The sequence below is a fragment of the Amaranthus tricolor genome, chromosome 17 (assembly GCF_026212465.1).
Source record: "Amaranthus tricolor cultivar Red isolate AtriRed21 chromosome 17, ASM2621246v1, whole genome shotgun sequence".
NCBI classification, from domain to species: domain Eukaryota; kingdom Viridiplantae; phylum Streptophyta; class Magnoliopsida; order Caryophyllales; family Amaranthaceae; genus Amaranthus; species Amaranthus tricolor.
This window is the reverse complement of record NC_080063.1, coordinates 11,203,870-11,227,635: the sequence shown is the minus strand read 5'-3', so window position 1 is coordinate 11,227,635 and position 23,766 is coordinate 11,203,870. Positions and strand designations below refer to the sequence as shown.

Below are 23,766 nucleotides of genomic sequence, written 5' to 3'. Positions count from 1 at the left end.
ATAATTATTACATTAATACCAACCTGTATCTATCGGCTATGATAATTAATATACTTCCTATATCCTATAAATTTGTCAATATTTTTTAATCTAACTTTTAGTTTCTAACAATTTTACTAACATTTTTTAATTTTTATTTGCATATTTTTTTTCATTTTCTTTTTTTATTCTATTCAAATAATTTCATTATCAATCGTTATTTTCTTTACCTTTATTTGTATCCCTTTTGGATTGGCTGACTACATCTAACAAAGTCTTTTCATATTATCTTTCGGCGCCACAAAATTTATAGTAGTCTTTTTTTTAGTGACAAACATGCATGTGGTTTCAAAACCAGCAATTTGTATGTGGGCCATGTCATCATTTTCACACTTTTTATTTCTTGTTTTTTGGTCTTCACCTCTTGCCTGGATTAAACTCACATTAACGCACCATCTTAATTTTTTCATTGTATTTTTGCTTAACTTCTCACCTTTTAAAAAAATAATTAACATTATCAAGATTTTATAGTTATAAATCAAGAGGGAAACAATTTTTTATTAATACAATTTATGAATTAATAATTAAATTGTTGAATTAAGTTATTTTTCATGTGAATCATATAAAAAAACTCTAACTAATTTAACCAACACACTTTTTTTGAGAGAAATTTAACCAACACACTTATTTGTAACTATAAGTATATGATTTAATATAAAATTTATATGTTGTCAGTTAATAGCATTGTATCTCTGTATATTAGTTGTCAGTTATTGCCTAAAACTACACGGACTATATAATATAATAAATAAATAGTTTGCTAATTTACATTACACTATCAGGCAAAGGAAATCCAATAACTTAAATCCCCATAGAGTGCAAAAGATAACTAACTCGTTTGTGAAGCTAACTCACCATTAAAATAAACAAAAATTGAAAAAAAATATTGAGAAAAAAACATTACACAAAATTTGAAAAAAAAGAAAAAATACATAAGCTACTCCTATGTCATCCTTAACCCATTTTCCCAGGTCTCTTATTGGCAAAATCAATTAACAAACAAATGGACTGCCCTATTTCTAAATTGTGATCACTTCTTGTTTTTCAGCTGATTTTGCCAATAACAGTTGATTTTTCTGGGATTTTGTGGAGGTAAATTCTATCTATTTCTCAGCACGTACGGAGTTCAGCAAGACGTTAATTTACTGACTACTGACCACCTCATCTGATAATAAGAACGTCAAAACCATACAGAGCATACTTTATTCCCACAAGTTTCGATTTAATCACCTTTTGTCGGGCAGATACAATCAAATTGTGCATAGCTTCTTGTTGGATATGTCGATCAGCCATTTCGTCTCTGAAATAAAAGAACGTCAGCTGTCTAAAGCATATGTCCTGTGTTATGTCTGTCGTTCAGTAATCACCATCCTTCCTGAAATTTCTTCTTTAATGATTTGAAGCTGCTATGTCCTGTGTCGGGGAAACGAAACGACGCACTTCTTTTCAGCAGATCTGTTATGATGGCTGAACTCAATGTTGATTCGTTCTTTGGATTATCTTCATACTCTGGATACAGTGTTATAAGTTACTAATCACTCATTATCCAACAAAATTATAAAGCCACGAATTGAAAAAAATAAAAACAAAAAAATTGCTTCTATAATATAAAACGAAACTGCTAACCAATCTTCAATAGTGTAGGAGTAAATGGACCAACCAGCCGCAGGGGCGAAACCAAAATTTAACGTGAGGGTGGGACAAAAGACTAGATTATAGTTTGTCAAGGGGCCAAAATTCATTCACATTAGAGAAAATTCAAAACTTGAGAGGGGGCAAGGGCCGAGCCTAGCACCCAAATAGCGCATTCTGCAACCGAGTCGACAAAATTGAAGAGAAAACCCAGCAGATTGCTGGTGACCATCAAACAATAACCGTGGTCTACTGAGTTATGCTATTCTTCAAAAACTATTCTTGCGGAAAATCACTATGCTAGATTACACTTTTGTATCCAATTACGGGAGAATCACCTGAGGATGGAGGGAGACGGTAATGCTTCTTAAGAAACTTTGAAGCTTCAATGTCCTTTTTGTGACATAATATCCGAATTAAAGTATTAGCATTGTCCAAAGATCTATGACCATGACTTCGTGATTGGACCCTAGTTGAGATGTGATCACTTGCAGTCATTAACATTTGGATTATGCTACTTGTCTGCAATGACCAAATAAACAAGTACAGAAACAAATCAAGTATTAGCACCTTTACGCCGTTCACCATCATGTGCCATGAATTTTCAATAACATCCACAAACCTGAAGGGAGAACAAGCTTAAGACTTGATGAGCAAATTTCGAATCTCGCTCAACTGTAGAACGAGGAAGGCCTTCTCCATCAGCCACAAAGAAGTCCTGCAAAACAAAATATAACAGTAGACCAATTAAAACAACCGATTTTAATTTAGTGGGTAACATTACAGGTCAAGGGTGATTTAAAATTTATTTTTATTATTCTATAATATCTAAAATACACTACGTAATTTTTTTTTTTTTTATTTGCAAAATATTGAGTTTTATATTAGTGTGTCAGAAAAGTTTTTCAAGTCCAAATTATGTAATATTGACTGCAAATCTTAAAATTGATTGAAAAATAGTAGCACACCTAACTCAAAAAAATGTTGATGTGGGCAGTAGAACTCGATAATTACTAAATTTTCAGGAAATTCTACTGGAAAATATGAATGTGGCCCGACAATTGAAACATACTTTTCTGCCTCCTTCAATACACACATTTTTTAAAGGTACATTCGGGTAATCAAATCGGTTTCAGTCGGGTGTCATTTAGTTTGGTTAGATTTCAGATTGGTTACTTTACGGATGGGTCACGCTCGGGTCGGATCAGTTCATTACAGATCGATTTAAGATCAATTATTTGAGTTATCGGGTTGTTATTGGTCAGTATTTGGTTCGATTTTACTTGGCACAGATCGGGTTCGGGTCAAACTTTCGAGTCGGAGCTGTTTGCACGTTTTTATCGACCAAGTCAAATAACAGATTAACTTGCTAGTTGGTTATTATTTTATAAGATGCGTCAGATCAATGTCTTTTAGTTGTTTCAGTTGGAGACATAATTGTTAACATACTTTTCAAATTGGTTCTAAAGGGTAGAAAATCAAGACGTTCTCATCGCATACTGTAATATTTGATAGCTGAAAATTGCTTTCTTCTCATCACATTTGAAATATTATAGTTTAGTAAATAACAATCCTAGAGAAACATGAAAGAGATGCTTCAACATTGTGGAAGAAATATAATGTGATAAGATCCCATTCAGTACTGTACTACTGTTATATCTAAAGTTGCAACTGCAACAGAGAAGACATCAAATACCTGTAAAGCTCTCAGATCATCCTCCAACAAATTGACATCTGAATCAGAAAATGCACGTGAAGGCCCTCCATCTAGCAATACCCAAAGGTAACCTTCCTGAACCAAACAAGAATAATCAGAAGCATGGACTAAAAAAAGTCGCAGCAAAATATTAATTAAGTTCCAGACCTACCAATGATGCATGAAAGATACTTAAAACAACAGGGTCTCTGACAGAGTCATCAACTAATCCGCAAACTTGATTCAGTACCTGCATAAATGAATCGCACTTCAAATATCACTCACAAGTAGCAAATTGTTTGGCCGGGTTTTACAAAAGTCCTCTATAGGAAACGGAACACTATAAACAAGTATAAATGCAACGTTTCCACAGCTGCTGCAAAATCAACCTTATACAGATTTAAGAACATTCCATTAACCCAGTTAGGCGAGGTTTGAGAGGGGTAAGATGTACGCAACCTAACTCTTGTACTAACAAATAAGTTGTTTCCGATTGTCCTTTGATTGCAAACACATTGTGCAACATCACATAAATAAGAAGTGCAAACGATTTGATGACCTGATGCACATTGAACAAGGGTACTTACAACATCAACTTTTGGAAGAACTGTATCCATACGAGCTCTTTCAATACCGCCACAATATAATTGGAACAGGAAACTCTCTCTAAGGTCCCAAAACAGAGCTTTTGTTCCTATATGACCAAAAACTGGGAGTTAACTAATCCTGCATTGCTCGATGTTCATATCAAAATAAGTTATTATACATTCCATTTTAGAACACATAGCTTCCATATCTTTAGGGAGAGTATAGAAACTAAGATTATATCCCTTTCAGGGTACCAGAACAATCAATAGTCAATATAACTAGATAAGTATCATGCGAAACATTACAGAGCCCTATGGTAACATGATGAAAGATACACTACAATGATTTTCAAACAGATTGCAAGAAAATGATAGGTCATTCTTGTAACGAAGACCGTACACACACAAAAACTAATAGAAGTTTCACTGTTGGTAAGTTAAATTTCAACGACTATTAACCATCTTCAAAGCCCAAAGTAGTATTCTTTTCCATAAGATGTACCTTTTATGGTTATGACCACAAACTAACAAAGAATTAGTTTTTTTACATTGGAGGAATTTTATCACACTAATATAGATATTTTTCCATGTCTGGCGAAGAAACAATTCCAAAACACTTGGATTTAGAATTTGCTCGCAGATAAAATCACTTAGAAAGATAATGTCTCACCGGTGAAATCAATAACTTTGGAGATAGCATCGGTAGTACTTTTTTTAATTCCATCAAATGTTGTAGCAAATAACTCATCAATTGATTCTTTACTCATTGACATAGTTCTCTCCAAGATCTCAGGAGCTACTTCATCTACAATGTTAACTGTACAAGACACAAAGATAATCAAGTGAAGTGGTTGAAAAAGGTTGACAGCCAAACATCCACAACATTATAATATCAGACCAAGAATATTGAGCTAAATGAGAAGATAACCTTAGGTCCCCATACTATCCCTTGACTTTTACATCAATTCCCAACATTTATGTTACTCAATCACTACTCTATGTGTGAGAAAATTGTAAATGTGCAGTGGAGAGACACATAAACGCAATCAAAACAGAGAATTCTTGACATTCACCAAGAATGCACTCAGCCTAAATTCTTTTAGCTTAACAACAATAGGAACACAATGAGCTATTAACATCACATGCATAAAGTCAATTTAGATTATGAATTCCCCCATTAAAGGTAAATCAATCACTGGTTGTTCAAAGAAAATGTAGGCAAACATGATGCAGCCCACGTTCCAAAACAGAAACATAGTCAGCAAGTGCCAGAAAAACAAAAATTATAAGTGAGGTTGTTATGGTCCATTGCAAGGTATGGGACTTGTCCCACATCGGTTTGGAATGCAATTGATGTGGGGTTTATAGGCAAATGGGCTCTCTCACCTAATAGGCTAAGTCTTTTGGGTGAGCTCTCCTGTTTGTCCTATAACAAAGGTATCAAGCAAGAATATATCAAGATAGGTGCAAGCACTTACACCATCTTCGCTTCACAAAAGGCCTAATAAGTCCCCATGATTTCCTCATGTCATCTTCTAACAAAATGACTTGATTTTTTATGTACTGCATAGACAAAGAAGAGATTTAATAGGCCAATGTCATAAACACCAATAACCAATAGCAAGTACGAAAGACAAAATGGACTAAACTACTGAAGCAATCAAAACTAAATTGAGCAAATGTATCCGTAGAATCAGTCAGCAAACACACAACTAGAAAAACAAGCATTCAAGTGCAAAAACTAACATGAAACTGAAATAAGAAACAGAGCCATAGCAATAACTTCAGTTGCAAGAATTTGGAACAGATACAAGAAGAGAATGAAAACAGCACAATTAACAGAAATAAGCTATGTTCACAATACTTAGCCTATACCCAAAAACAAAGTTTTTAAATTCCTAATATGTAAAATGTAGGACATACTTAAAATAGAGAAAAAATGAAAGCAGAATCAAGAAGCTTGCTTGAAATAAAGAAAATATTATCCAAAAGTGGAACAAACATTTGTCAAAGATCAAGCAGAAAAAAATTAGACTATACTTGAGCATCAAAGAGGAATTAAAATGAAACAACATATAGAAGTACTCATATTCAAATTGAAACAGAATGATATTCAAAATCTTGGAGCGTCTGCTCGGAGTGAATCGTCCGCTTCTCCTAGTAGGAGCATCCACTTTCTTTGAATAAACGCTTCTCTTTGTTGGAGCATCCGCTACGTTTGAACAAACACTTTTGTTTCATTGCTTTGATTTTTTTGAGAAATGTGTAGTTTCTTTGGGATCATGTCATTGACGAGAACAGCATTATTAGTGTTGTTGGGGAATAATGTCATATCATCCTCTATAAATACGGACCACGCACACACACAAAGATCATTTAAAGCATCCTAAAATCATCATCTAAAGTTGATATTAAATGAATTGCAACCCCTTAAGATCAATTTTCTGCTTTTCTTATAGTGCACTGACTGCAATCCTTTGTATCTCAAGATGTATTTCTGGATTTTTCATCCCAGGCACCAAGGGGAGAAATAGCGCAAAGGAAAGATCCAATTTCCTAGAGTTAATATCAAGATTCCAAAGAACTCATTGTCTACCAAATATTCATTGTTCAAAGTGTGTTCTAGTTTAATCAAGTTAAGAGAGTGTTTTCAAGAAGTTCTTGCGTGTTGGTGAATTTGTGATACATTGTGTACAAATTTTATACTTTTTATTTGAGACATTTACAAAGATGCATATGGAGACCTTTTATTGGTGTTGCTTATCTCCACAAAAACACAGTGACAGATATTCTCCACAAAAACACTTCATGTGTGAGATGATACTCACCTGAAGTGTGTTCAGCCTAATGCAGAGTTTGGATACTGTCAATTGTTTTAGAGCACTCGTTGAATTATCATCCAATATTCTGAGCTCAACCATCTTTTTCCTAGGCATCGGAATCGTTGTTTCTTCATACCGAGTCAATGAAGGAGCTGATGGGTAGAGAAGGTTTTTGTCAACTGCATTTAGTACCAACAAAAACTTATTGAAAGGAGAAGAAAAGGTTACAACGATGATGATAAAATATAGAAGAAAAACATTAGAGATAAAAGGATAAAATGAATAAAAATGGTTGTATAGAGATATCAATCATTAGGTTCCTAGAAATACAAATGTTCTTCAAGCCACACATATATAATTCAAAATAAACATACTATGCTCCATTGCAAAATATAAGGTGCTCCTGTATTTTTTGTGGAAATTGATTTCTTCATTTTTCTTTATATATATAAACAAACATTACATTACCATAATACTCCGTTGTCCCACTCAAAGGCCAAAGCCACAATATTACCATGATACTCCATTGTCCCACTCAATTTGCTTCAATATTTTTTAGGCTGTCCCACACATTTTGCTACATATTTATTTTTGTCTACAGTTTTGTTTGGCCATTTTGACCAACTAAAAGTATTGGTTGATAAGCCAGCGGTTATAGAGGTGTTAGGTAAAAAGTAATTGTTGGTTGGCAATTTATTAGAGAAAAAGTGGGTCAAAAAGCAAAAAGCCAACAAAAAAGCTACTCATAGTATCCTTTTGGTTTAGGCATAAACGCCAGCTTTTCAGTTGGCTTAAAATCATTTATCAAACTCTTTTTGGTTGTTTGACCGGCAAAAAGCCAAAAGTCAACCAAGAAACTAATAAAAAAGTCATTTACCAAACACACCATATAGCAATGTGGCCCCACATTCTTTCTCCTAATTTCGTTCACAAATTCGATCCATCTAAACATTGCGTCCATACATTCCTCTCATTCACTTATTCTCGAGTTATACTTCCATTGCAAGAAACCACATCAAATCTTCCCAACCGTAGCAAAATTAGTGGGACTACGAAGTACTATATTTTTCCATACTAGAAGTACTCACTTTCTTTCTAAAGGTTAAATATCATCAACTTGAACCTTTTCGTGACTGAGAAAAAGTGTTGACCGTATTATTTTACTCACCGGTATCATGTAGGATATTCTCACCTTACCTTCAATATGTATCTTCAAATTATTAATTTTGAATATTTTTATTACTGTTCAATTAAAGATGTTATCAGTCAAAGTTGTGCCTTTGAAGTTGAACGCATGAAAAGACAATAAGGAAATATTGGAAACCCATTTTCCCTTGAATCCTATCAATATCTGAAAGAAAAATTGGTATTTAGTAATTTAACTTCAACTTTGAAGAGCATAGTCACCGTGTATTATGAAACAGCAAGAGTACTCCCTATTTTTTGGATCAGAGAAAGAGTCCAAAGAAGTGAACATGACACAAAACATAAACATCGTTTCCTAACCCCCAATAACTCCAGAAACATCTGCAACATATTTGGCAGCACTTCAACTAAACATCCATATTAACCCCCTAAGAACTTTTCAAAAGACATTTTGGCAAAATTTAAGTGGGTTTAGGGTGTGAATTTCTGGTATGAGCTCGTTAAAACAGCCACTTCTGACCTCTGCCAAGTGCAATGTAACATGAAGCACATCTCTGTCGACCTTTCTGCAAGGCAAGAAGAATCTCACAAACTTCTTTCTTGTCTTAAGATTGAGGTCAGTCCTAATTCATTATGTGTAATATAAGCTCCATTACTTTCTAAATGGGGTCGCAAGCTTTACTGGGAACCCTCCCCCCCTCCAAAAAATGCCTCTTTCAAGATTGTTAAAAGGGAATGAAACTTGCCTTGCTATTAATATGTGAAATATCAGCTTTTGTTTTTTTAAACCTTAGCCTAACCTTGTAGAATCAAGATATTGGTCATTTGTCTTGTCATTTGCACAAGACGCCTTATTTGAACACGGGATGCCTTGCGCAATAAAAATTACACAACATAACAAAGCAAGCATCAAATTGAGATTAAACTACATTACCTAATTGGCCAAGAACTTTAGTAAGATAAGCATCCAAGCTGTGAATAACCAGAGAAAGCAAAGCTTGTAAATGTGTGATATTAACAGGAAGCTTCAACCCAAAAAACTGATCCACAGTCTGCCAAGAAAATTTTCAGGTCAAACAAAAAATATTTTGCACAAAAAATAGCATTACAAGGAAATGTCAATTTGAACTAGCAAGACGCACACAACATACCAAGATGAGGAAACAAAAAAATAGGGAAACGACTACATTAATGCTGAATTTCAGTGTTTGGTAACTATTACCAAGAATCCTGTTGGAAACCCCCTCCCCCCTCCCCTCCAATCCTTCATGGTTGTCAGTTATATTTTTTCCTCTTGGCATTAGGTCTTTAAATTCGGCAATGTGCATTCATCTTAAGAGTTCAGATTTACCGGTTTTAAGGTGCAACCTTTCTGTGACCAGGAGCAACCAAATTGATCAGGGGCAATAACTTCAAGTTAGGTAAAGAGAGAATGCAACTTCAGCAGCCCAAAATTTTTATACAGATCAAAACATTGATAATATGTTCATGGCCCCACTTGCATGGCCTTGTCTTTGGTTTTACTTGGTGATATTCCCTCCTTTCAACCACACTCAATCACTTATAACAATTGGCATAAAATTTAAGAAAACTTGTTTGTTTTAAATGAACCTAATACTGCTCTAGTAATGGTCCCACTTCTAGCTTATTCCAGAATAGTCTCATTCTTTTATTTCATTCTCAAACTGGTCACCTTACATTCATAGTGGGTCAGATTGTAAACTGGTGCTTGTACTAGAAAAAGGATGGAACTGTTTTGAGTACAAGTGAAAGCTGGGAAGGTTAAATGCAACCCAGTGAAAGGATGTATAACTAAAAAAAAGTTTCACACAAATTTCCACAAAGAAACCAAATACTAGCCTCAAAAGTCTATCAAACCTACTGCCAGAATTACAAAGCAAACCAGAAAATGAATAAAAGGCTTCTTTACCTCCTCAATCATCCTAAAAACCTCAACAATGGATACAGCGTGTTTCTGTTGAGTTGACAAAGGTTCCCATTCCTGCATCATGAAAGTCCAAATACTACTTATATTTTCCAAACCCTTAGTACTTGCCTGTCAATATATCAATAGATGCAACTATAACAGACTATCAATTTGGTGATGTTAAAACATATTTATGGTAATTTCAATGGAGATAATATTAATGCAACTCTAAAAAATATTATACCCCTAATATGAATTCTCATGCTTATGAAAATGAAATTGTGATAATAATTTAAGTTATAACACACCAGTTGAAACGGTCGGTAACGAAGGTTTTGGGTTGGGTTGTTTTCATATGGATTCGGGTTCGGGTCAACCCAACGTGTCAAGGATTTTTCTGAAATATTTATCATTCAAATTTTTACTAAATAAATATGTAATACTCCCTCCGAACCAATTTAGTTGTCCCATTTGCTTGGGCACGGTTATTAAGGATGGTGTGGGGTCCATTAAAAAGGGTAAACAGTGAAGGGTACGTAGTGAAGGGTAAGTAGTAAAGGGTAGTTGGGTAAGTAAGGTATATGGGGGTATATTCGTAATTACGTGTATGAACCAAGGATATTTAGGTAAAAAAAGATCGACAAAAATAGAAATGTGACAGCTAAAATGACTTTGCCAAATAAGGAAATGGGACAACTAAAATGGTTCGAAGGGAGTAATTTTTTATTATAAAAATATTTTCTTAAATTAAATGAACAATATACCGCTTTTAAGGTTTCCGAAAAGAAGTATTAGCTCAAATTCTCTAAATATAAACATTAACCGAAATCTAGTGCATCGAGACTAAAAAATAATGACGCAAACCAAAAATTTTTGACAAAATGGGTCAAAACAGTCAGGTATGGGTTAAGGTAGGGTTATTTTTCAAAATTTTCAAAAGTTCGGGTCGGGTTATTTTTGGGTTACAAATCAAAACCTATAGGTACCCAATAATTTATGGTCAAGTATTGGGTCAAATATGGGTCAGGTCAAAAATTGACATGTATAATCATAACCAATGACATTAAGTTTTACAACTGATTGATTTGTTATGCAAAAAGTGTACATTATTATTGTTTCCAAAATCAAGTTTCTTATTTATGCAATATGTTGATCAATTATAAATATTGTTACCACATAAACTCTTCGATCAAGTTTTGGAGTGCTGAAACTTCAGTTTGAGTTAGGGTCCAAGTAGATCTATCATCCATATATAAACCCACCAAAAGCGGCATTGGGAAAATTACCAAGGCACATTGGGAGTATATAGGCAAGAGTAATGTTCACCATAATAAATTTTAGTTTATAGCTAATGTCATAATCTCTTTCCCTAATATATTTATGGTTTCATTTTCAAGTATTTTTATTATTGCATTTTAAGCTACTTATGTGCGCGCTTATTATTTATGTGAAGTTGTAAATGATATTTGCAACCAAGAGAAAATGGGAACAAGCTTTTTGTTATTACAAAGGGGTGGTCAAGTACATTTGATCCCCATAACCCACAGTGCAAAAATTCAATAACGGGGATGATGCAGGCCTAAACCATGAAATATAGCTTGGAAGAGGAACGGCCTAAAACGTGGGTTTTTTCACACCTTTACGATGCAAGTAATACCGATCAGTAAATTTGAAACCCTTTATAGTACAGTGATGCGATACAACGCAGCCTTATTTTTGCTTTATGCCATAACCCCAACTTGGTTGAGCCACCTAGGTCAGAGATTGGGTAATAATGGAATGACCCGCTGCTGCAGCTGATGTAAGCTGCTACTTATAAATTTCAAGTTGAATGTGTATGGTTTTAGCCGATTTTCTCTTCTTTAAACATGCTCAAGCGAGAGCACAAGTACTTGAAGGCCCTAAAGATCATAGATGATGATATGCCTCATGTACTGCATGTTACCATGTGTCTCCAGCTAAACACACCTTCAATTCTGGTATGATTCCAAGCAAAAAATGACTCGCTTAGAAGCCACCATGTACTGCATGTCAAAGTTGATATTTTTATATCACCAAAACCTGTCTTTTATCCTCAATATTTTAACTTTCATGTCGTATGATTACTAAGGACTATCATTAACTTTCCTAGATGGATTTATAGAAACAAAGAAACATAATATATTCACCAATAATGCCTTTAAAATTAGACTTTATGTTCCTTTCCTTCCTGGTCTTCACTCATCAAAAAATCATTCTCCACTTGAAGAATTATCCATTGATTACAAAAATAACTACCTAGTGAGGCCGCTGGAAAAGCCAAGAGGTCTATATGTATGCAATCTCAGCTTAAACCAGGTAAGAAAAGTGAGTTGCTTTTTAGAGACATGCGAGGAATATAATACACAATAAGTAAAAAAAAAAAAAGAAAAAAAGGTGCTAGAAAAAAGTAATACTTCCTCCGGATTTTAATAGTTGCTACAGTTCCTGTAACAACTACTGTTCGTCAACTGATCTTATTTGGTATATGTTTCTCCATGTATAATGTAAAACATAGTCAAGTGGGATCTTGTTTGATTCGTCTTAATGCATATTTTCATGATATTAACTTTTTAGAATTTTTTATGATATGAAATTAAAGATATTAAAGATTAAAATCGTGTGCGAAAAACAGAAGTGTAGCAACTATTAAAAATCAGAGGAAGTACACCTAAGTATACCTAAAGACTAGTAGTAGCCATGATAATTTAGTTATATCATTCATAAAACTATAATATGAGCTAATTGCTAAGAGCACCAACCTCAAGATCAAAAGCACGACCAATCCAGTCCAGTATATATGCATGTTGAGATATTAACCAATCAAGAATAATTGAAGCAGAGACTTCTCCAATCTGCCAAATCAAATTAGAGATGAATATGATGACACATTCCTTGGCCAAATCTTTCAAGTATATAATTATTAAGCCCTTCTTTCTCAATTTTGCAAAAATCTAGATAAAAAAAATGGTTGTGACGATGTTAACATTCAACACACACGATGCATGGGTACATAGGTAGACGACTAACTCCAACAATTCAATCAGCACTCCTCATACAATAAACTTAAGAAGGAACAGAATCTTGGAGAAAAACAAGATGAAAAGAACAACTAATAAATAATAGAGTTGAGACAATTCCTAGATTGGAAGACATGACAACTCTCACCTGAAAATGGTCCAAATCAACTTTCAAAGGCTGATCTAAGTGGTTCCCTTTATAGCTAAAATAATAGAGTTGAGACAATTCCCGGTCAAGCATATGAGCAGCGGAAAGAACCACTTTGACATCTTGTGAGAGACTTGATATGCCTTGAATAAATGGTGTCTATTCGTTGAGGGAAGAAGACAGAGGACCACATCAGATAACTTGAAATCATCGAAAACAGAAAAAAGATAGTAATAAATGGATAAGTATCAATTATAATTTGTTCAAATACCAATCTTTCAGAAAAGAGTTGATACAATAATGTGGCTGCAATCATTCCAGCCTCAGAACACCATGTATGTAATACAGGGCAGAATACAGCAGACTCTTTTTCCGCAATCAATTTTACGGCATTTGCGAGCAACGCTAAAGGATGCGTCCTCTCTAAATTAGCTTTGAGATCCAAGGAATCAAGCACCTTTGTCAAGGAAAAACTGTGTCAAATCCAACTCATCAACAATTACAATGAATTATATAAAAGATGGGATAACAAAGCATTCAGACTCACTCGCATGTATGCTGCTTGAACAGAGTACTCAACATACATCTTTGACTTTCTCAAAGTATCTTTAGTCAAACCATCAGGTTTAGTTAACTGGGTAACAAAATAAAGACATTGCAAGTGAAAAAAGTCATCTCAGAATGTAGCACTAAGAGCCTGCGGAGATTTTGAGTAAGCTCAAGACCATGAATTAATTCAACGAATTTATTTCTGATAAAAATTTGCTTTGGAACCAAAGAATTAGCAGAAATTCAAAGAAAAAGTAAGCTTAATCAAGATAGGATCATAGGAATACAAAATGGCCAGCAAGCTTACCCCATAAAATAATATAATTTACACATTATGCCCTTTGGCTTTATTTTACTAATATTGATTTTTTTTTTACCAACTAAAATGAATTTACTGGTTTACTGATTAAAACATATCTCATTTGGTTCCTTATTGCTTTTTTTTTTAAGTTGCTGATGTTTACTGAATCAAAACTAATTTAATTATTCAAAATTAGCTTCTACAGATCAAACTGATTAGAATTGATTTTTGGCATGAGAAGAACAGGACCTTAGTATCAAACTCAGTTCAGTAGACATTGAATTTCTCAAAAGTCAGTAACGGATTGCAGAGTTGATCTATACTAAAAATCTGCAACATCCGTAACTCACGTCATAAACTTGAGTTAAAAACCATTTAATAAATTTAAAGAAGCAATCAATATACCAAATTGCCAATCCCCCCACCAGCCAATAAGATAAAGCCAAAGGAAGCGAAAGGAAGATAACACACACACATATGTGTGCAACAAGTGATCACTAACCTCACCAAATTCATCGAGATCAAGAACAGCAGTCGTCATTGCAAAGGACAGTATGCTCTTAAACTTAGATGATTCCTGGGAAGTTAGCTTATTGTTAGGACAAAGCATATGAGAAGGTGCTATGCACCAATATATATTGTAATCAAATTCCATCAGAGAAGGCTAACATAAAAATAAATGACGACAAAAAAATACGCATTTAAAGTTGGATGAGATGGTAGTCTCGCAAACCTTCCCATTCCCACCTGCATGAAGAAGGTTCAAATCCATAACACACACACACACACACACCCCTCCCTCCCACCCTCCAAAGCCCTGCCTTCCACCCCACCCACTCCCACCCCACAGGCAGATGCCCCCCTCTGGCCATCCTGAAATAAGAAAAGTGAGGTCCCATGTACCTTTTAGTAAAATCAAATATTAAAAATATTAATTTAAAGCCCAGGACAATAGTCATAGATATTGAAGTTTTAACAATATAGCAAAGAAAGTTAAAAAATCAGGCATTAAGAACGTTTCTGCTGTTCAAGCATGAAAAAGTGAACATGCAACAGACATCCATCTTATGAGTGAAAAGTGATGATGATGATGAACTAATAGTAAGAACTAACCTGACTAAAATGCCCATGATAATTTAGTAGTTTCTCATCACACCACCTATTCATCAAGATAAATATAGCAGGAACCAAATTTAGTTTAACCAAACTCTCTCGCCATTCAATTGTACACAGAAAACATTCCCCTCCTTCATAAAAGGATTCAGTAGCTAAAACTTTCTGCGTCTGTATAGTAGTGTACTCCAGTAGATCTTCCTTATCTGTTTGAACAAACTTCAGAAGAAGAAGGCTCAGAAGATTAAATAAATACTATGATTTTGAGGAATGATATGCTCAATAGAAGTTCATTTTGATCATGAATACAAAATAACCAATGCAAACAGCTTATATTTGTTCTACAGAAGTAGTAGCAATACACTTGACCTCACAAGTTTCCCCAGGATTCTCACTTCCAGAATCTTTTACTTTGTTCCAAGTGATTGGCAATACAAATAATATAGGCTTCAGAAAGAAATTATGGCTTAATCCTGAGACGACTTTTAAGATGTTAACTCAATCAAATTTGAAGCCACAATGATATGCAAAATACCTGTTTGAATAGAACCCAACTATACAATGCATCGTGAATAATCTGAGTGATTCCAAGAATAGACCAGGTCCATTTGACGAGCTTCAAAATTTCATTTGCCTCCTATAGAAGTAGAGCAGGACTTCAGCTTCAAATTCAAAACTTTGCAGACAACACCAAAAGAAAAGGCGAGAATCCAAAATTTGAGCAAAAACGATACCACTAGAATTTGTCCTTCTTCGAGGATATCAAACACTGAAGACAACAGATTCTCGTAAAGACGAACTTTCAAATGGTGATCACTGGACAAATCGTAGCTTCCATCTTCATTTCTAGACTTATGAGAAATTTTTGAAGCCGAGTCTCTGATGGAAGATAGAATCTCAGCTCTTTCACTGGGAGACATCATATCCCATTCCTGAACAGTTTAACAAGTGCATTCATAAAAAAGACAAACATTTACAAAAAATATGCACCTACCCACTTCCATAAAAGAAATGTTGAAATCAAAATTGCATAGCTTCAAATTCAATAGTCCATACCCTAGCATTTCTGATCTTTCCTATTGAGTACTTGATAGTTGCATATTCGGTCGTCAAATGGCCATGGCAACATAGTTCTTCCAAGATATTTGCCTGTGCCATACAAGTTAATCAGAAAGTGGCAAGCTTGAACAGTCATTATAAGAAGAACACAATCAATTATTCATAGTTTTCCAGTAATATCAGTTAATATGTCATCCAAAAAGGATGTTAAGATGACGACAATAATCCTCCCATCCACGTTCTTATTAGTTTTTGTCACTCAATTACTTACTAATGACTTCCCTAACTATTGTACTAGAAGTCTAGAACCAATCATCATATCTACTCAGAATCTCAGAGTGAGACACAGGAGACTACAAACACATTTGGTTTCTGTCCACCTAGGTCACCAACCATTGAAGCCAATGAGGCAATGACACATTAAAAAACATGCAAGAAGGTGGATGCTTGATTAAAAAAAAACTCAAGCTTTTAACTTTCTATCAAAAAATACTGGCTTCTTAAATGTTCAACTGAATTACAATATGCGTCACGTTCTTTTCTTTTTCATTTTTTTACTTTAGTCAAACAAACATCACAAAAATAAGAAAAGGAAAAGAAAATCAATAATCAATGCTCCATCATCTCAGCCACATACCATGTAGTGCCTCGTGAGCATGAACTAGAAGAGTTATATGCACCAACGATAACACTGCCAAAGTCTCAATCCCAACAATATGGGGTCGGCTACATAAGTAAAGCAAAAAAACATGGGAACTTGTTTCTAATAAAGATTATACTTTATATGACTCTATCAAACCCTTCTACAAGACTAGAACTAAAAATATCAACTCCAACGATCATCCTATATCTTCTGGTCCTCCATTCATTCTTGTTGATAGTCATATCCTCCAGAAAATCTAAATTCTTTATGCCATTCTTCACTCTTGTTATCCACGTCATCATTGCTTTATCTTTTCCTTTTCTAAGTTCCTAAAGTTCCAACCTTTCATTTTTCAAACCAGTGCTGTAATCATGTAAATGATCTTATCTCATTTTGTCTTCAACATATGCAAGAAAACTACTCCAAGACTCTTTCTTATGTCATCATTTCAAATTTCATCTATTAGGGTATGTCACAACCAGAAAAACCTCGTACATTTACTAGTACCAGAACCCAAATAGATAGAGAAAATACAACGTGCCGCAAATTCGCCTTCCAATCCAAATGACGTAAGTCTAAAAGCTCAAAATAATCAAAGTGTCCCTATCAATGAAACTACATAAATTACTTTCGCAAATTATGTGTCGTAAACTCAATAATCTCAATTCAAAATATATTCTTTCCAATAATCGTTTAGGATAGCTTGCTAATAGAAATGAACTAATGGCCTGAGTCTTAACATAAACGTATATAACTAGTGCCATTGTTTGCTTTAAATCCCGATTCCAAACCAAGGTCCTCTATCATGGACAAGCATCTAGATTCAAGATGTAAACTAAGATGTTCACAACATGCACTTCTCAATCATTTACCTGTCTATTTTTCCACTGAACATAGGACTTTTCATTTGGAAAACTTGATCTGGAAATGCTTTTAACAAGGCCGAGTACAATGTTCAAAACATCAATTTGTCCACTTGATGCCCTAGAAGCACGTCTTGTCAGGCTTTGCCTGATGCATGAATCCATCACCACTGCAACCTAGACAAGCAGTACTTATCAGAGATGCAGTACAAGGTGCTGAACATCAATTTGTACCCACATTATTACAGCATACCAATTAAGCAGGAAATGGAACAAACAACAGTTTAAAGGCTGCCATATTCAAGAACAGATCATGTTCAGTCAACTTGAAATATTTTCACTAGCACGGGAAAACTAACACAGTATTAAAACTGGCAATCATATAATCTACTATCTAGTGGTCCAAGGGAAGCCCAACAGCCAACCTATCAAGGTTCTCACATTTAAAAATTACAAATAGCTTGAAAACACAAATTTCATTATTTCTTCAAACCAGCAAATATGGTAAAATCTTCCCATTTCAATAAGCCCAGCCAAGAGAGTAGTTTTCCATTCAAAATGTGGTCAGGTATTCTCATGATTGACCAACAGTTGAGACTGGCAGAGTAAAGAGGAATTTATAAGACTATATGAAAAGGAATATTCCAGAATATAATGTCACAAGAAAAATCAGGGACATTTTCCTATCATACAGCTCGTTGTCATGACTCCAACTCAAACTTAGCCAAAAAATTCAAACATAGCTCATTAGACTATAAGAGCAAGGTCAAACTACTTAAAGGGGAGGGCATAAAGAAAGAGGAACAAAGATGCTTTTTGAGAGCAAGCAGTCAAAAATAATGAGCGCTAATCCAGCAATTCACTATACTATTTTCGCCTCATTCTACCAACTAGTAGAAAGTGTCTTGTAGTTTTAAAAAGAAATTGAAGAAGATTCTTGTTTTGAAAAGTGATATACATAAGAAACTATTCAAAAATTTCTGCTAAAATAACCCACTGACATGATTATATTTAGTTGTTTGTCTAAAAGCTATATCTGCAAAAATGGTACGCGAACCCCAATAATACCATATTAAAAGTTCTGCTCCCTTGTCAAACTTGAATCCCATTTCTTTTAATGATCCATATAGTAGTCCTTACTCCTCAAAAATAGAGCAAATACATTAGCATTATATTACAAGGAAAATCCCATGTCAATCATCCATGTATGATTGTCCAACTCTAAACATATCTCTTTCTTCATACAATCTCATTCAATTCATTAACACTGGGGAAGATGTTATTGTGTGGGATTGGACATTTTTGAAGAAAAACCCTTGTTAGATGACGCTTGACAATAGGATGAGGATTTCCATTTAGGATTACACTAAGAATTTGTTCCCATCACTACCAATTATTACCAGTTACCCACGATGGTGTTAGTCTTTAAAAATAGAGAATTGTGCATCATAGTGCAAAACCGTGATAGGGGTAACCGATCGGTGATGCGATAACAGAAGTGATTCCTAATTATCGGTCGAAAGTATGAGATATTCCTTGATACGGTCCAAAACACTATTTTTTTACACCTTTACAACGCGAAAAACATCAAGTCGTATTTTTTAAAACCGTTACAACGCAATCGATGCAAAGCGATGCACCTTTTTTGCAACATGTAATATGCATACACAATTTAAATGTCTTAATTTTATAATCAAGACAAGATACACAAGATGACAAGAAGCATTTCATTGAAAGAATAAAAGATCCTTTGACAAAATGAAATTCAGACACAAGCTCCAAATCACAATATATGCAAAAGAGAAGATGCAAAAAACACTTGCCTCCATTTGACTGCGTATGATATTAAGTAATTCCAAATTTCTATCAAGAGAATGGGCTGGCAAAATCTCCCTATTCTTTTTTACTTTCAAACCAGCTAGAATATTTGAGCTCCTTTCCTTTTTTCGATCTTGTTCATTTACAACTTCAATCCTATAATATGAAGACAAAAGGTCGATGACAATCTTATCAATGCAAAGCATTATGTAAGAAGAGAGGATCAGTTTAATTCAAGAAGCAAACAGAACTTTACACAAGAAAATGAGGGTTAAATTTTTATACCCGGAAAAGACTAGAGATGCAACCAGAACTCCATAAGCTGACTCCCGCAAGTCCTCGTCAGACAATCCTTCAGAAACCCTAGAACTATATATGAGTTGTCTAAATGGCAGAACCCCATGATATTAAAGGTAAAGTAGATGGGAAGTAAAATTATCATGACAAAACAAGGATTCGCATTACAAAACATCAAATAGGGTAGCAAATGAGAATAGAAACCTTTAATGAGTCATAATAATGTAGTTTTGATGATTTTATACAAGACCTTATAATGAAGTACATAAAATATGTTAGCACCACACCTGTTTGTAAGTGAGGTAAACCTAAGATAGGAACAACGCCATTCTCAGATGATTTTGCGGGTCTAGTCATGACGTTTTCAACCTTGAACCCATTGTCAGCTTTCCTTGACGCAACTTTATGTTTAGATATTTGTTCCACTTGGAACGATGATTGTGATGCAACATCAGTTCTATCATTGACATAAGCAGTAGGAGGTCGACGTTTCGGAGGTGATTTGGATAATTGGTTTTGAGACAGAGTAAAAAAGGAATTCCCTGATTGAGAATGGATCTGCATTAGGCAAAATTTCACTATGCATTCAATAAGTGCTGCAAGCAACAAAATTGTAAAGAAATTTCAATGAGCAGTGCAAATGACTATGTGGAAATGCTTGTAAAATGAGTTGTGGGTTCACAAGTCCAATTAACTTTCAAAATTCTGCTACCCAATGTGCAAAAAGTATTTCTAGAAGGGAAATTTTAATTATTAAGAGCTACTGCTATGTCCCACTAATTTTCCTTCAAAGTGGGTATGAATCAATATTTAATTTTAGTTGGTTATAGTGAGAAAATAACCCAAAAAAACAAGTGGAAGAACAAAAATGCATGGATGAGATGAAAAAAGAGAGATTGAGTGAGCGGATGAGATTGAGACAGAGAATGTGGCTTATAACAAAGATAGAAATGCAACAAAATCAATGGGACAACCAAAAAAGGTAATTTTCGGTGCAAATTGAGTGAAATGGAGGAGTATTCAACAACTATGAGACCAGTTCAAAATGAAAGTAGAGTGATTAAAGATTTGCATATATCACTTTTAAGTTCGAAGGTCATAAAAGTACTCCATCATCTTTTTCAAAAGATCACAAGTTTTTAGCATTTTTCATGAGAGAAAGATCACAAGCTTTTAGCATTTTTCATGAGAGAAAGATCACAAGTTTTCAGCATTTTTCACAAGTAGAAGAAATATGTGGAGAATCAGAGCTCTCTCTAAGTTAAAACCATCAAAAGAAGTGATCAAGTGACAAAGGTACAAATTATAAATAGAATTCAACAAGTTTTGTAAAGATAAAGATGATGAACACCAAATTACACTGGATTATACACCACAACAAAATGGAGTTTCTAAAAGAAAGAATCACACTATGATAGATATGGCTAAATCAATGCTTGTGGAAAAGGGGCTTCCAAAGAGGTATTAGAAAGAAGATGTTTTCACTTCGGTTTATCTTCGAAATTGAGGCTTCACAAATGCATCGAAGGATATAACACCTTTTGAGTCATCGTCCAGTTAAGCATTTTCAAATATATTAGTAAAAAAGATGAGCAATTTGATGACAAGGAAAAGAAAGACATCTTTCTTGGTCATAGTTTGAAGTCTAAAGGTTAGAATTTTCAACCTTGAAACTGATAAGCTTGTGATAAACCTATCAAGACGGTACTATGAATGAGAAAGAATTGTAGAAAAGAAACGTGAAGAACAAAATCATTGTTTGAGACTGATATTTTTCAACAAAACCTTTCCAAAAGGCATGTTTGAGAAGCTTAGAGGTTTAGTTGGAATGAAGACCGAAAGTCTCAAGGAGGGGTTTAGTTAATGAGACTTTTAGTATAATTTTGAGGCTTTGAGTATGCATTTTTAATTGATAAAGTACAAGTATTAGTGTCTAAATGCATAAAAGAACATGAAGAGATATAGACATGACATAGATTTATCAACGTTAGCTGAAAGGCTAAAGGTGTGACTTTGCAATTGTCACAATTATCATTAAGCATCTTTCAACCCCAATATAAAAGGATCCTATAGTCACCGTTTTATGCACCACATCAAACATTCTTACTTTAATCTTCTTCTCCTACAAAAGTTTCTCTACTTTCCACGAACAAGCTTGTTCCAAACATGTCCTTTCTCAAATCCTTAAGGATATTATCACTCCATAACCAAAATATCCAAAGCTCCTTTGTGAAATTTTTCCAACTAATTTGGTGGAAAGTGTTCACATTTCCTCCACTATGGAAAATATCATACTCTAGGTTTGGTCATTTCAATTCAACCAATTTCTTTGGAATTCTAGGGTACACCATACTAAACTACAAATATTATTTTCTAGCGAGAGAACTCAAAGTTATGGTTACTCAACCATTTCACTTTTGTGTTTCCTAGGTGTTTTTTTTTTTTGATCACTTCTTGCTATCTAAAATTGTCCCAACTCATGTTTGCTCAATGTTTCAGAGCTTTTTGGGTCAAATAGTGACATCAAACACAACATGCAGCAAATTAACACCAATAATCAGTATAACAATAAAAAACATCAATCCTTCAAATAAACAAAATCCAATCAATTACTTCAAATTTTCATTCATTTACCACAGTGGGGTATGCTAATTCATGATAGAAACTATTAGTAGCTTCAGCAATATCCAAAACACCACCTACAAAACAACCCATAAATCAATCAACCTCAAATTCAAAATCCAAAAATCAAAAACCAAAAAAAAAAAAGAAAAAATCAAGCAAGAGCTTCACCAGAGTTGATGCAACTAATGACATAATCAGCACTAAGAGTGTCCAGATTGATGTCAGAAAGAGAAGAGGTAGACCCAGAAGATGAACGAACTTGTTTGATTAAATTTGAGGATGAAATTAAGAATTGTAACAATTTCTGACGATCACGACGGTAGTGTTCCAACAACATATGAGTTTGCTCATCCATACTCATTTGTTTTTGTTCATTTGAAATTTGAGATGAACAAAATGGGGTTTTGAAATTAAGCCAGAAAAGTGCGGAAAACTACTGGGATACTGAAGAAATGGAGGAAGTTGTATTGCTATAATTGCGTGCAACACGCTTTTGAGATGAAGACTTGAAACGTTCGTGAAAGAAACCCAGCTCGGTGAGTTGGGCTCCTTCCTTTCCGTTGCTCATGTTTTGATTTCCTTCTCTTTTGCCTCTCTTTTTTTGACCTTTGTGATTGTGGGACCACCCTAGGGTGCTTAATAATTTTTCTTTTACAAAAGTTGAAATTTTTCGGAAAAAGTTTGAAATTTTCTCGGAAAAAGTGGATTATTTTTTTTAAATATACTAAAGGGTGTTTTGCCTCAGGAAAATGAAATTTGTGAAATTTTAATATAAGACTTTTAAGAGAATATTTTTAAAATTAAAAGGTCTTATCTCTTGTTAGTTATGTTAAGGACTTGAAAGAGACATAAATGAAAAATATAAGAATCAAAGTCACAATTCAAATCCAACCTTCCCCAAAATATTATTCATAGAGATTTCCTTAAGTTTTAATCTCGTTTTCCATCCTTATTCTCTTTAAACAAATAAAAACATAAATATTTTTTAAGGCTAAAATCTTATTTCCTCCTACAAATTCCAGGTGCTAAACAACCCATAGAAGTACTTTATATGTAGTGACTTAAAGAAAAGTTATAGTAATTAACTAACAAGTAGAGGTTAGGAATAATTTTTAAATTTTAATCCAACATAAAATTAGTTAGAAATCATATTAAAAAATTAGTAGAAAATAATTTGAAAATATTGACTCATAACTTAAAATAGTTTTAATTAATTTTTGTGCTTAAAGTTTAAATTTTCTCGCTGAAGCCATAAAATTATACAAAATACTTTTTTGAAAAAATTTAATGATAAACAAATAATATTAAAATCTTAACTTGTTGAGCCGATTCAAACCCGTTCAAAATTAATGACCTAACCTAAAAATAATAATAAAAAAATAATTTAATTCAAAATAATAATATTTTAATGTTCTCTATAAATTAAGATAAGTATGATCAAATATACAAAACTACTAAGGTAA

At 33.9% G+C, this 23,766-nt stretch overlaps 1 protein-coding gene across 8 annotated transcripts; it reads right to left on the bottom strand.

Annotated features, from left to right (window-relative positions):
• Window positions 1–779: 779 nt before the first annotated feature.
• On the bottom strand, window positions 780–22,901 carry LOC130804807 (protein unc-13 homolog). 8 transcript variants are annotated; one of them, XM_057669408.1, is made up of 26 exons: window positions 22,472–22,901; window positions 22,313–22,377; window positions 19,966–20,236; window positions 19,667–19,733; window positions 19,387–19,537; window positions 17,573–17,740; window positions 16,055–16,147; window positions 15,733–15,930; window positions 15,534–15,635; window positions 14,999–15,217; window positions 14,388–14,462; window positions 13,583–13,669; window positions 13,307–13,492; window positions 13,036–13,194; window positions 12,630–12,722; window positions 9,853–9,924; window positions 8,857–8,974; window positions 6,783–6,955; window positions 5,433–5,517; window positions 4,625–4,771; window positions 3,955–4,061; window positions 3,540–3,617; window positions 3,368–3,463; window positions 2,294–2,389; window positions 2,010–2,193; window positions 780–1,548 (listed from the first exon to the last, which is right to left on the bottom strand). In XM_057669408.1, the coding sequence occupies exons 1-26, from the start codon at window positions 22,662–22,664 to the stop codon at window positions 1,403–1,405; spliced, it is 3,429 nt and encodes a 1,142-aa protein (XP_057525391.1). In that variant the 5' UTR covers window positions 22,665–22,901; the 3' UTR covers window positions 780–1,402. The 8 variants fall into 8 exon arrangements, 7 of the variants coding, with proteins under 7 accessions (XP_057525391.1, XP_057525395.1, XP_057525392.1 ...); XM_057669412.1 differs by having other exon boundaries at window positions 19,966–20,220; window positions 22,472–22,519; XM_057669409.1 differs by lacking the exon at window positions 13,583–13,669 and having other exon boundaries at window positions 22,472–22,890.
• Window positions 22,902–23,766: the final 865 nt, after the last annotated feature.